Here is a 13,744-nt window from a genome sequence, read left to right on the forward strand (position 1 = left end):
CTCCCTCTTGCTTGAAAGGTTATGTTGAACAAGTGATCCCTGTCTTCACACAGGTTTTTAATAAATCACTGGAGATGTAATGTCCCTTCTTGCTTTAAACACTCTACCAACCTCATGTTCCTAAGTAATCCTTCATCAAGGTGCTGAATGACTACACGCCAGTTACTCTGCTGGCTCACCTGAAAGTCATCACAGATCCACCGTTAGACTCCTTGCAGTTAGTCTACTGAGCAAATAGATCGGCAGATGATGCTGTCAATATGACATTGCATTACATCCTGCAACATCTTGAATCCCTGGGGACCTACGCATGGGCCCTTTTTGTGGACTTTTCAGTGTATAATACCATCACTCCCGAAATTCTTCACTCTACACAGGTTCAGCTCACTGTGCCTGTTCATACTTGTAAGTGAATAATCAGCTTTTTCATAAATAGGAAGCATCAGGTGTAGCTCGGGGAAAATTACATCTAGTACCCGAGCAATTATCACGGGCGCCCCTTAGGACTGTGTGCTCTCTCCATTGTTGTTCTCCCTTTCTGTACCAATAACTGCACCTCAGGGGGAACCCTCAGTTAAAAGTTCTGAAATTTGCAGATGATACAGTGGTCATTGGTCTCATTTGAGATGGTGACGAGGCTTCAAGTTTCATTAATATTTGCGATTTAGGCATTTTCTGCATAACCATTATTATATTTATCCAATATGATTTAGCATGTTTATAAGAACACCTCATGAGATAAAATGTACCTGGAGTTTAATTACATTTCCAGCATTTGTTCTGTTACATATTCTTGCCAATCTATCTGGAGTCAAATACCACCAATACTGGTTCAAAATTGGGAAAGGAATCCGGCAAGGCTTTATACTGTCACCCTGCCTATTTAACTTATACATAGAGCACATGATGAGAAAGGCAGGGCTAGATGAATCAAAAGTTGGAATTAAGATTGCCAGGAGAAATATCAACAACCTAAGATATGCAGATGACACCACTCTAATGGCAGAAAGTGAAGAGAAACTAAAGAGTCTGTTGATGCGGGTGAAGAAGGGGAGTACAAAAGTGGGTTTGAAACTCAACATTAAGAAAACCAAGATCATGGCATCCGGCCCTCCTGGCAAATAGATGGGGAAGAAATGGAGGTAGTGATAGATTTTATTTTCCTGGGCTCCAAGATCACCGCAGACGGGGACTGCAGCCAAGAAATTAAAAGATGCTTGCTCCTGGGGAGGAAAGCCATGGCAAATCTAGACAGCATACTAAAAAGCAGAGACATCACCCTGCCAACAAAAGTGTGTATAGTCAAGGCTATGGTTTTCCCAGTTGCAATGTAAAAGTGAAAGTTGGACTATAAGAAAGGCTGAATGCCAAAGAATTGAGGCCTTTGAACTATGGTGCTGGAGAAGACTCCTGCGAGTCTCTTGGACTGCAAGGCGATCAAACCGGTCAGTCCTAGAGGAGATCAACCCTGACTGCTCTTTAGAAGGCCAGATCCTGAAGTTGAAACTCAAATACTTTGGCCACCTAATGAGAAAGAAGGACTCACTGGAGAAGAGCCTAATGCTGGGAAAGATTGAGGGAAAGAGAAGAAGGGGATGACAAAGAATGAGGTGGCTGGATGGAGTCACTGAAGAGTAGGCGTGAGCTTAAATGGACTCCAGAAGATGGTAGAGGACAGGAAGGCCTGGAGGAATGTGGTCCATGGGGTCGCAATGGGTCGGACACGACTTCGCAACTAACAACAACCATCAATACATCATACAGAAGTTTTTTTTCAAACCATAATTCAAAGTAAACTTTAAACTTTTTAATCCACATATTTTTCTATTGATCTAACATTATATTATAACCAAGGATTTTCTCCCATTTTACCATACTGTCCTTAACATGTTCATCTTCCAAGCTCATCCTACATAGTATTTTATAAACTTAAGAAATCAAGTGCTCATATTATAATTATTTTATGCTAGTGCCTTTTTCCACATTTTTGGCAAACTTGTTTCTCAGATAAAATTCTTACTCCTTCAAATCCAATAGTAATAAATTGGCTTCCATTGCTCCCATTTGCATATTTAACTTTTCTTTGTTGATATGAGTATTTTTAATATCTTCCTTCATTTCGTTTAACCCTATTGCAAATTTTTCAGGATTTTGGTCCAGCCTTCCATTTAAATTTTTATCCATTGCATCAAATTTTTCAGACATTTTTTGTACTTTGTAAATTCAAGAACATTTTCTACTCAAAACTCTCCATAAAAAGTTGGACATTAAAATTCTCTTTTCTCTTTTATCTCTCTCTCCTCTCTTTATCTCAGTACTTTGCTTGATTCCTTGATATATAGTTCTAAAAATACCTAATTAGAGTTCTCGGTTTCTTAATAAACTTCAGTGAGCTTTCATGGCCAATATACAGCATACCAAATAAATAATCTTTAAGCAATGTTCAAGATCAAAAGTGTTTCCAAACAATACTGTTTCTTAGATCAAAATTGCTGTTCCCATAATGAGGAAAGAAAAAAAAGAGGAAATTTTCCCTTTCTTGAATTAAGAAAAAGTATGTATAAGGAAAAGGGAATAAAATACTAAAGTTCTTTAAAATATATATAACATTTTCAATAAATAATTGCAATAATTACAATAATGTAGCCTTTTCAATAAATAATCAAAAACCCTAAATGGCTAAAATCACATCACAAGATGACAAAAGACTGAAGTTTGCCACTGCTGATCCATGTGATAAATCAGATGAAGTCTCATCCTGAAGGCAATAAAAATCTTTAATTATAGTTTATCAAGGGAGTGCATTGGACTTAACAGCATTCAACCAGGCAATTCACATGTAATCCATTCATCCAAACCAAAAAGCAAAATAAAAAGGGGGGGAAAACCATGTGAAATTTAAAAATTAATAGCAGGAGGAGCACCTCTAAAAATGTGCAGTGGTTGCTGATGGGGAGCAGAAGTTTATTTCTAAAAAAAATTTAATAGATACACACACCTTCAAAAATTCATTGTTCATAAATTAAAATGAAAACATGCATTGTTTTCATTTTAACTAATATATTCATCCCTCTCTGGGGCTGCCAGTTGGGTCACTCAAAATAACCTTGCCTTTCTGAGTTCAGTTGATTAAAAAGGAAAATCCATGGATTGAACCCACTAAATTAGCATAGATTCTCATCCAAATCTATCTCCATTTCGGAAATTGGACCCATGTTTCTATGGACCCTCTTATGGGAAGTAAGAATACCTGGTCGGCTGAAGCACTTTCCACACTCCATGCATTTATACGGCTTCTCCCCTGTGTGTGTCCTTTTATGGGAAATAAGATTACTGTGTTCACTGAAGGACCTTCCACACTCCATGCATTTATATGGCTTCTCCCCTGTGTGGATCCTTTTATGGGAAGTAAGACTACTGTGTTGACTGAAAACCCTTCCACAGTCCATGCATTTAAATGGCTTCTCTCCTGTGTGAGTCCTTTTATGGGAAATAAGATTACTGTGTTCGCTGAAGCCCTTTCCACACTCCATGCATTTATATGGCCTCTCCCCTGTGTGGATCCTTTTATGGGAAGTAAGATTACCGAGCTCACTGAAGCCTTTCCCACACTCCACACATTTATATGGTTTATCCCCAGTATGAATCCTCTTATGTCTCAGAAGGGATGAATTGATATGGAACCCCTTTCCACACTCCATGCATTTATATGGCTTCTCCCCTCTATGTATCCATTTATGGGAAGCAAGTTGACTACTATGAGTAAAAGACTTCCCACATTCCATGCATTTGTAAGGCCTTTCCCCGGTGTGGATTGCTTTATGGGAAGCAAGTTGACTGTTATGCGTAAAGGTCTTTCCACATTCCATGCATTTGTAAGGCCTCTCGCCTGTGTGAATCCTTTTATGGGTTGTAAGATCACTATGTACTCTGAAGCCCTTTCCACACACTATGCATTTATATGGCTTCTCCCCTGTGTGGATCCTTTTATGGGAAGTAAGATCACTATGTACTCTGAAGCTCTTTCCACACTCTATGCATTTATATGGCTTCTCCCCTGTGTGGATCCTTTTATGGGAAGTAAGATTACTGCTGCAACTAAAGGTCTTTCCACACTCCATGCATTTAAATGGCTTCTCCCCAGTGTGGATCCTGTTATGGGAAGTAAGACTACTTGGTTTACTGAAGCCCTTTCCACATTCCATGCATTTAAATGGTTTTTCCTCTGTGTGGCTCCTTTGATGAACAGTAAAAGTCTTGTTTTCACAGAAGCTCTTTCCATGCTCGAGGGATTTATTTGGCTTCTCTCCCATGTGAAGACTTTTATGTGATGTAAGAGACCTATTTTCTTGAGAAAGTGTAGAACTCCAATCATAATTTTTTCTATTGTCTTTACATATATAACCTTGTCCTTTGGCTTGGGTTGGATAGTGCTCGTGTATATCTAGTGTGTTTTTGGATAGTCTTATACCTTTCCCAGTATATTTTTTCTGTATTTTTCCTCGTTGGTCAAGAAACTCTTGCATGTGACCGTCAATGGAAGAGGAGCTTTCCTTATTCCAATTATGCAACTGATTTCTCTCCTGCCTTTGGAATTTCATTTGAATTACATTCTTCTTCATTGCATCTCCATGTCTGAACACCTGGAATGATTCCTTAGACTCTTTATGGTCCTGCCCATTATCACCTTCAAGGGGAAAGAAAATAAATATGATAGCAAGGTTAAAGAAAAAGATCAAACAATTGGAAGTCATAATTGCTTTCTGATATTTGCCAGATTCCAATATATTAAACCTTTACATGCTTACAACGGCATGGCATAAATAACAATTTCTATATGCATGAACAGCCCACAACTACAAAATGTCTTCCTGAATTGACTGGAGAATAGGAAACCCTTACCAAGAGAGGCCACATTGCTGTAATTTTCCAGCATGACTTCCCAATGCAGCACTTTTTGGTGAGGATCCAGCAGAGACCATTCCTCCTCGGAGAAATACACAGCCACCTCCTCGAAGGAGACAAGGCCCTCCTGACAGGGGGGAAAAGTGCACAAAAGGCCCAGGAGAAATTGTTAAAAAAAACAACAGTCCTATTGTTTATAAATTCCCAAAACAAAGCCGTGCACTAAGGTAAACGGCTATCCTTGTTTGTATTCCAGAGAGTAAAAGCTTTTCATTGAAGAAATGTTTTGGGTAGGTTTTATCAATTTTATTGATTCTCCAGGACTATCGGAGCCTTTCAGTGAAAATAACCCCAATTTCCTTTGGATCGATTGACCTACCATTCATCTGTCCACCATTAAAAGACTTCTGAAGAATCAACTGACAGATGGGGCTTAGAAACCCCACATATCAATGACTCCCAATCCTTATTTTTGCAGATGGAAATGTGGGAATCTCTGTGGGTGTGTATTATTTTGCAGCATTTAGTAAAAGGCTCATTGTATACCAAGAAGCAGCAATCCTGTCTATCCTCCACACCTTCATGAAAGTGCTGGGAATGCTCAGCCAGGAATTTGCTTTTGCTTCTCAAATTTTAAGGAAGCTGCTTGTAGTCTGAGACATCAGCTGAATGGAAGATAAGAGGAGGAAATTTCCCAAGAAGGACATTTTTTAGCTCTTGCAAACCTGGATTGTTTGGCATCCAAATTCAGGCACAAATCAAGGTATTAGAATTTAATTTGCAAGCCAAAAATGCCTTGATTATATGCTCTTTCAGAACAAGTTTTACTTTGTCAATTTTTTATCAACTCGCATTGTATTTTCATAGGCTTAACATTTAATCTCATCCATTTAGTTTTCTTATCGTTGATTGTAAACAAAGCTTTTAAAAGAATGATAATTTGCCAGTGGGGATAGTTATTTTTGAGCATCCTTGCACAAATTCAACTCAAAGAATTACAAAAAGAATGGGCATCATGAAGGATTATTTGAAAACTGCGGAGCAATTGGCATAATTAAAATTATTGTAATTGGCAACAATTAGCACTTATTTAAAACATTGGTCTTAAAAAAGATTCTCCTAATAAAAATTTCACTTGAAATTTTCGTCTTGCTTAGGAACACAAAAATAAGCCAACCCAAACAAGAGGGGAAAATGGAAGGAGGCAGTACTATGTATACCAGCTTGAATTTCTGAAGGAAAAGGAGAATACAACTCTTAATAAATAAATTTCCTCTTCTTACTTGAATTGGAGTTTCAACCACTGTTTCAGCTCCGCTATCAGGAAGGGCCAATTTCCTTCTATTCTTCCCTGTGTGAGACAGAGAATTTTAAACTGCATAATAGTTGATAGTTGAGATCACTCTGGGGAATGGCAGAGCCTTGTATTACCTCTGGTCGTGTCTTGATTGGGATCATCCTGAGAGATCCTCCTGAAAAACATTTCTAGAGGTGAATTTGATGGATGCCTCCTCCCAGGATCTCTGATCTCCATCATGAAGGACTTGAAAAAGTAGACAGGAAACAAGAAGAATGAATGGACAATACACATCAAGAAGTGGATTTTTCTGTGAACACCACTTTAAAGCCCCAGAAATCCATCACTGAGGTTGGAAAGCACGAAAGGAACAACTATCACAAATAACAGAACAAAGTCCTATAAGAATTATCTGAGTATCTCCAGATATGATAAATGCCACAGACTCTGGTAGGCAAGGGTTAAGAATTCAAACACACTGTTGATCAGATCTAACCACTTCAGAGTTCCCAAATGAAAATCTCTCACCTGCCAGCCAGTCCTCTCCTTCTGCTCCTCCGCCTGGCTCAGGAGGAAGCCTTCCACCAGGGCCACCGCCTGGGAGCTGGTCTCTGCTCCACACTCCCGCACCCAGGTCTCCATCTGCAGGGGCAGAAGGGCCAGGAAGTGCTCCAGAACAACCAGGTCCAGCATCTGCGCTTTTGTGTGCTTTTCTGGTCTCAACCATTGGCTACAAAAGTAATAGAGTCGGCTGCAAAGGCCTCGGGGACCTTCATCCTCTTTGTATTGGAAGTTCCTGAAGTTTGAGGGCTCAGTTTCTGAAAGGATGGTTTTCTCCTCCAGGATCTTCTGCCCAGTTCTTGCCCAGATCTCTCCACAGCTCCCAAACTGAACACCAGAAGGGCCTTTTCCAATTTCCTCACTTGCTAAACATTGGCTTTTCATTCTTTCTCAGTCCTGTATCGTAACTCCTAATGGGTCCAGGGAATCTTGTGTATCTCCAACCACCTTTCTATTCATAGTACCATTCTGGTAGCAACAGGTCAGGCAAGTCTTTCAACCATCTTTGTCCAATTTTTTTGCTTTATATATACATATATATATACATATCTACATACATACATACATACATACATACACACACAACTTACAGCTTACACAACTTTCCAAACTCTAACAGGTTAACAAACAATGAAAGTTCAGTTTTTTTAAAATCACACTATTACACACAGGTAGGTTCCCAAAACATACCCTAAAACCAAACAGGCTACCAACTGCAGGGGCTGAATTCACAGGAAACACAAGGGGTGGTGATGTCCTGGTTCACTTAACCACCTAAGACAAATTGAACTGCTGAGGATCCAACCCCGTTTTAGCGTCATCCAGCACATAAGGAGAATCAGGCACAACCTTCTGCAGTTCCTCCCTTGCAGCTATTTGCTTATTTCCTGCTTGAGATTTGCCATCCAAGCTCTCCCCATCTATGACTTCGGGGCTTTCTCCAGGATGCGGGGCGGGAAGGATCCCCCCAGGACGCTTCCTCCTCTCTGGGGATTTGTCCCTCGGGCAACGTGGCCGGTCCTGAGCCCTGTTTCCTTCTGCCTGTTGCCTGCGTGGAGAAGGGCGGCAGGGGAACATGGGATCAGGGCTCTCCCAGGACTCAGAAGATTGAACCTACATGGGGACCTTCCTTCTCTAGCACGAGCACCCTCTGCCCCTCCCTTGCACGCGAAGTACCCCCCCACACACACACACACACTGCCGCTTACCCCGCCCACCTCTGGATCTCTTCAAGACTTTTCTGCACCCATTTAAAAATCCTGCGAAGCTCAAAGACCGAGAGACCGAGTGCTGTGTCCTAGACGAAAAGCCCTCTAATGATGTCACTTCCTTCCCACTCCCCTATGACAGGAGTAGGCAACCTTGGCTCTTTTATGACTCATGCCTGGCTCAGGAATTCTGGGATTTGCAGTCCACGATTCATAAAAGAGCCAAGGTTGCCTATCCGTGCCCTATGATAAATCACCTCTGGCATTCGCCCACCAGTGGCCAAATGATGAATCTCATGGCATGCTGTTTTCTTCCGCAAGGAGATTCAAAAGCAGAACACAGAGTAACATAGTTGGAAGGGTCGTCCAATCCCCTGCTCAAGGAGGAAAGCCTGTACTATCCCAAACAAATGCCTGTCCAATGTCTTCCTGAAAAGCTGCAGTGATGGAGCATGTTAATAAGAAACAAAATTAGAATGTGCAGAATGCCTTATACAAGGCTTGCAATGCACAAAGGAAAGTGTACTGGGACCTTTAAGAAGCAAACAGTAAAAGGCAAACTAACTTTGAGTTGTATCATAACAATATTTTTACTCAGACAATATAACACAAAACAAAACAAAACACAATTACATATAGTCCAGTTTTCAATCCAAGGTCAGTAACAGTTCAGGAGTAAACAAAGTCAAAGTCAAAAATCCTTACCAGTTAAAAGTCAGTCAGAGAAAAAACACTAGAGAGAGCGACCATAAGGCTAACATCTGAAATTCATTTATGCTGAATAGAATTAGTCACACCCTTAGGCTATTTCTCTTCTTAAAGGTACACAACCATATTATATGTATTTCACCCAAACCAGGTTAGGACTTTAATTCCTAACAATCTCCCCTTTTGGGTGACATACACTTTTACACTTTTACAATCTTAAATTATATTCATTACATACAGTTTTATGTTTCACAGCACCCTGTGCCTTAGTAAACTGGTCAGCAATATTATCTTCTGTAGCACAATATTTTTATTTTTTTATTTATTTTAATCCCATTTATGTCCCACCCTTCTCTGAAGACTCAGGGCGGCTTACAATTCCAATTTTATTAAATTATCTTTAATGCATTGTCTGACATTGAGATAACGGGGGCTTGTTGCCAACTTAATAGCTGCTTGATGGTCTTCAAACACAGTTATTGGTTTCTTACATTCCAACCCCATATCAGACATTAACTCTTTCCAAACCAGTAGCTCAGTGCACAATAACGATAGAGAGGAGAATTCAGATTCAGTTGTAGACAAGCTAACATGTTTCTGTCTGTTTGATTTCCATCCTATCAAAGTGTTTCCCAATAATATAACCAGACCTGAGGTGGACTTTCTGGTAACAGTATCAGATGCAAAGCTGGCATCTGCAAACGCTTTCAGTTCCATTTCCCTTGTTGGCTCTAAATACAAATAATAATGTATGGTGTGCTTTAAATACCATAAAACTCTTTTAGCACCTTGCCAGCATTTTACTGTTGGATTTTCGCAATATCTTGCCAGGTGATTTACAGTAAAAGCTATATCAGGTCTTGACCAGTTACATAGGTACATCAAACTCCCAATTAACGATTGGTATATGTTTTTATCAAACAGTTTGCTATTATCTGCTGAACTCTCGAAACCCTGAGACATAGGAGTCTTGGCAGGTTTACAATTTTTCATATTGTAACGTTTCAACAAACGATTGATTTTCTTTGCTTGAGTTAGTTTAAATCCCTTATTTGTCCTGGCAATATCCAGTCCTAGATAATGGCTAATAGCCCCTAGGTTTCTAATTCTAAATTTGCCTTCCAAATCTGAAACAATCCTTTCAGTTTCCTTGTTATCTTTTGCTATAAAGAGCCTTGGTGGAGCAGTGGGCTAATGCCTCCTTAAGTAACACCAGCTGCCTGCAATTAGTGCAGGTTCGCATCCCACCAGGCTCAAGGTTGACTCAGCCTTCCATCCTTCCGAGGTAGGTAAAATGAGGACCCAGATTGTTGGGGGCAATTAAGCTGACTTTGTAATAATGCTGCTTGGGGGGGGGGTGAAAGCCCTAATAAGCAGGCATATACATAGAATGAAGGCTACTGCTAAGCTTGTAAGCCGCCCTGAGTCTTCGGAGAAGGGCGGGATATAAATGGAATTAAAATTAAAAAAAAATAGCAATATCATCTGTAAACAGTAACAACAATGTTAAATTATTATTTTGCTTTCTAACAAACAAACAAGGATCTGCAATACTTGCTTTAAATCCCAGTGTATTTAATTCTTTTACCAAACACTTATTCCATCCATATCCAGCCTGTTTCAACCCATACAAACTCTTTCTTAGTTTCCAACAATAACCTTGTTGCTTTACAGTTACTCCAGGTGGAATTCTTACATAGATATCATGACTTAAATCAGCATGTAAATAAGCTGTTTCAATATCAATATGAGTTACAGTATAATCCTTACTAGCTGCCCACACCAACACTGCTCTAAGAGTAGAAGCTCTTAGCATTGGTGAAAAAACTTCATCGTAGTCACAATTCCTCTGTGCAAACCCCTGTGCTACTAATCGTGCTTTGTAAATAGCTGCTCCCTCAGAGCTTTCCTTTATTTTGAAAACCCACTTACATCCTAGTAGACTTTCATTTTGAGGAATCTTTACTTCTTGGTAAACACCTAGATCTTGTAAAGACTTAAGCTCTTTACCTATAGCTACATTCCATTTCTGCCTTTCCTCCTCAGGATACATTTCTATCTCTTCAAAAGTAGAAGGCTCCACATCTACCTGACAGATCAACCCTGCCTCATAACATTCCGGTGGTCGTCTCTCTCTAGTAGACCTTCTGGGCAGAACCGGGCTAGTGGGTACAATCACCTTTCTCTCCTCCTCCCCAACCTCCTCTAACAATGACTCTCGTTTAACATTAATGGCAGATTTTTCCTCTTCTCTATTGGAATCTTCTAAGAAATCAGTTGAATCTGGTGGAGGAATGCACACAGCATTTTCTAACCTATCCCAACCTGACTGTTCTTGAAAAATAGCACTTGAACTACAATATACATTCTTGGTTCCTTTTTCCCAGAAACGGAAAGATTTATGATTTGATTCATAGCCAACAAAGATTAACTGTCTCGCTCTATGTTCTCCCTTCTTTCTTAATGGGGCAGTAATATGTACCCATGCAAGAGTACCAAATGTATGCAAATAACTGAGGTCAGGTTTCCAACCATGCCATAATGCAAAACGAATTTTACCAGTAGCTGAACTAACCACATTATTTAATACATGATTAGCACAAATAGCTGCTTCCCCCCACAAACCATTCGGTAAACCAGAATCTTCTAGCATAGCTGTAACCATAGCTTGCAGTGTTTGGCCACGCCTCTCTACAAAAGAATTATGTTGTGGCCTGTAGGGAGCTGAACGTCTGTGCTCTATCCCAGCCATGTCAAACACAAGGCCCTGGGGCCGGATCCGGCCCGCGAAGTGGTTTCATGTGGCCCGCGAAGCCATCCTGGAAACAGTGAAGGAGCGGCCGCCACTGCCTTGGCCCTGGCCCAGAGACCCTCCTCCTGCCAGAGACCCTCAGATCTGTCCCACTCCTGCCAAGGCCCCCATAGGCACCCTTCATGCGAACAATGTAGAGCTGGCCATGCCCACCCAGTAGGCCATACACACTCTAGCCACGCCCACCCAGTAGGCCACGCCCACCCGACCCTTGAGGGCAACTGCAATGCTGATGCAGCCCTCAATGAAATTGAGTTTGACACCCCTTGTCTAAACGTTGTCAAATGCGTGAAGGTGAAAGCGCATCTCCACCCACTGGATGCCACTCGCCCTCCTGGTGGGGCCAAAGAGATCCCAGCACAGCTACAACTGGTCGCTCTCAGCAGTTCCCAACCGTGGCAACTTTAAGAGCACACTTCAGCTCCTGGAATTCCTCAGCCAGCATGTGGCTAGTGGGAATTCTGGGACTTGAAGTCCATGTGTCTGGGAAACTGTCTTAGAAGGACCTCCTTGTCAGCTTTGCGCCCCATCTCCATGCCGGACTCTGCCCGAAGGCAACCCCTGCTTTGGACCCCCCTGCCCCCAAAGATTCGGCCCTGCTCCTCTCATCTGCCCTCTGCCAGCAAGGCAAACCTATTGGCTAAAGAGACCTGTGCCTCCGGGAAGGTGGCCCGGGGGCTTTGCTGCTGCAGCAGCTTTTAGATGGTCTTGCGTTTGAAATGGAAATCCCGTCTCTTGATACTGCATTTATTGATTTACTTTGTAATTCATTTCCTTTGATTCTACATAGTTCTCTTTTCTCTAAAATGGATAGTGATCTTTTTCTTGGTTGATTCTTAGTGAGCTGCTAGGACAGACATGTCAAACACAAGGCCCAGGGACCAGATCCGGCCCGCAAAGTGGTTTCATGTGGCCCGCGAAGCCATCCTGGAAACAGTGAGGGTATGGCCCCCACTGCCTTGGCCCTGGCCCAGAGACCCTCCTTCTGCCAGAGACCCTCAGATCTGTCCCAGTCCTGCCCAGGCCCCCATAGGCACTCTTGATACAAACTATGTAGAGCTGGCTACACCCACCCACTAGGCCAGACATGTCAAACACAAGGCCCGGGGGCCAGATCCGGCCCGCGAAGTGGTTTCATGCGGACTGCGAAGCCATCCTGGAAACAGTGAGGGAACGGCCCCCACTGCCTTGGCCCTGGCCCAGAGACCCTCCTCCTGCCAGAGACCCTCAGATCTGTCACACTCCTGCCCAGGCCCCCATAGGCACCCTTGATGCGAACAATGTAGAGCTGGCCACGCCCACCCAGTAGGCCATATGCACTCTAGCCACACCCACCCAGTAGGCCACGGCCACCCTGGCCATACCCACCTGGCCCCCTGAGGGCAACCTCAATGCTGATGCAGCCCTCAATGAAATTGAGTTTGACACCCCTGCTCTATCCCTACAGACACTAACAAATGAGTGAATTCTTTGTTAGTAAACTCAGTTCCATTATCTGTGATAATACATTTCACTTTTAATTGTGTCTTTCTTTCAGCGAACCTAAGCCAATTAGAAAATTTTTGTACAGTTTCTGCTTTAGATTTTAGGAGGTAACAAAAACCATATCTGCTATAATGATCTAGTATGCTTAATATGTAACAAGCCCCCCCTAAACTCGGTTTCATTGGACCAATTATATCAGCAAAAACCAATTCTAATGGAGCATTAGTCTTAAAGCCACCTAGCCTATTGGCTGGTGTTGCCTTGCTCTTTTCTCTACTGCAAACGTTGCATCGTAGATATTTTTGACAAGCTTTCACTTTTATTCCTGTAGATAATTCTATTGTTTTCCTAAGAGCATTATAGTTTATATGATCCAACCTTCGATGCAATAAATGAATGCAGTTATCATGTGCTTTTTGGTTAACACATGTATTGGCCATCATTATAGGATTGCAGTGTAGAACGAACAAACCATCTTTCAACTTAGCTACAGCCTTCACATCATTCTTTTCAATAAGACATTCCTAGGAAAGTCACTTTGAACCCTGCTTTAACTAAAGCTTTAACAGATAGCAAATTATCATTAATTTTTGGAACAAAAAACATATCTAAATTTTGCTTAATAAAAGAACAATAAACCTTACCCTCACCAGAGGCTTTTATTTTCCATCCATTAGCCATAGTTACGTACCTGTTACTATAAGCTATCTTTTCAAAACGTTCTTTTGAATTAGGGATGCATTGGGTAGCCCAATGCTCTTTAAGCCG

At 41.5% G+C, this 13,744-nt stretch overlaps 1 protein-coding gene across 1 annotated transcript; it reads right to left on the bottom strand.

The window, feature by feature from the left end:
- Window positions 1-1,678: 1,678 nt before the first annotated feature.
- Window positions 1,679-7,987, bottom strand: LOC310636291 (uncharacterized protein). The gene is made up of 6 exons (XM_083355997.1): window positions 7,981-7,987; window positions 6,731-6,932; window positions 6,337-6,448; window positions 6,189-6,256; window positions 4,903-5,032; window positions 1,679-4,687 (listed from the first exon to the last, which is right to left on the bottom strand). Exons 2-6 carry the CDS (start codon window positions 6,893-6,895, stop codon window positions 3,165-3,167), a joined length of 1,998 nt encoding a protein of 665 aa, XP_083212123.1. The 5' UTR covers window positions 6,896-6,932; window positions 7,981-7,987; the 3' UTR covers window positions 1,679-3,164.
- Between the last annotated feature and the right edge of the window lie 5,757 nt (window positions 7,988-13,744).

This window comes from Vipera ursinii (assembly GCF_947247035.1).
Source record: "Vipera ursinii genome assembly, chromosome: 2".
NCBI lineage: Eukaryota > Metazoa > Chordata > Lepidosauria > Squamata > Viperidae > Vipera > Vipera ursinii.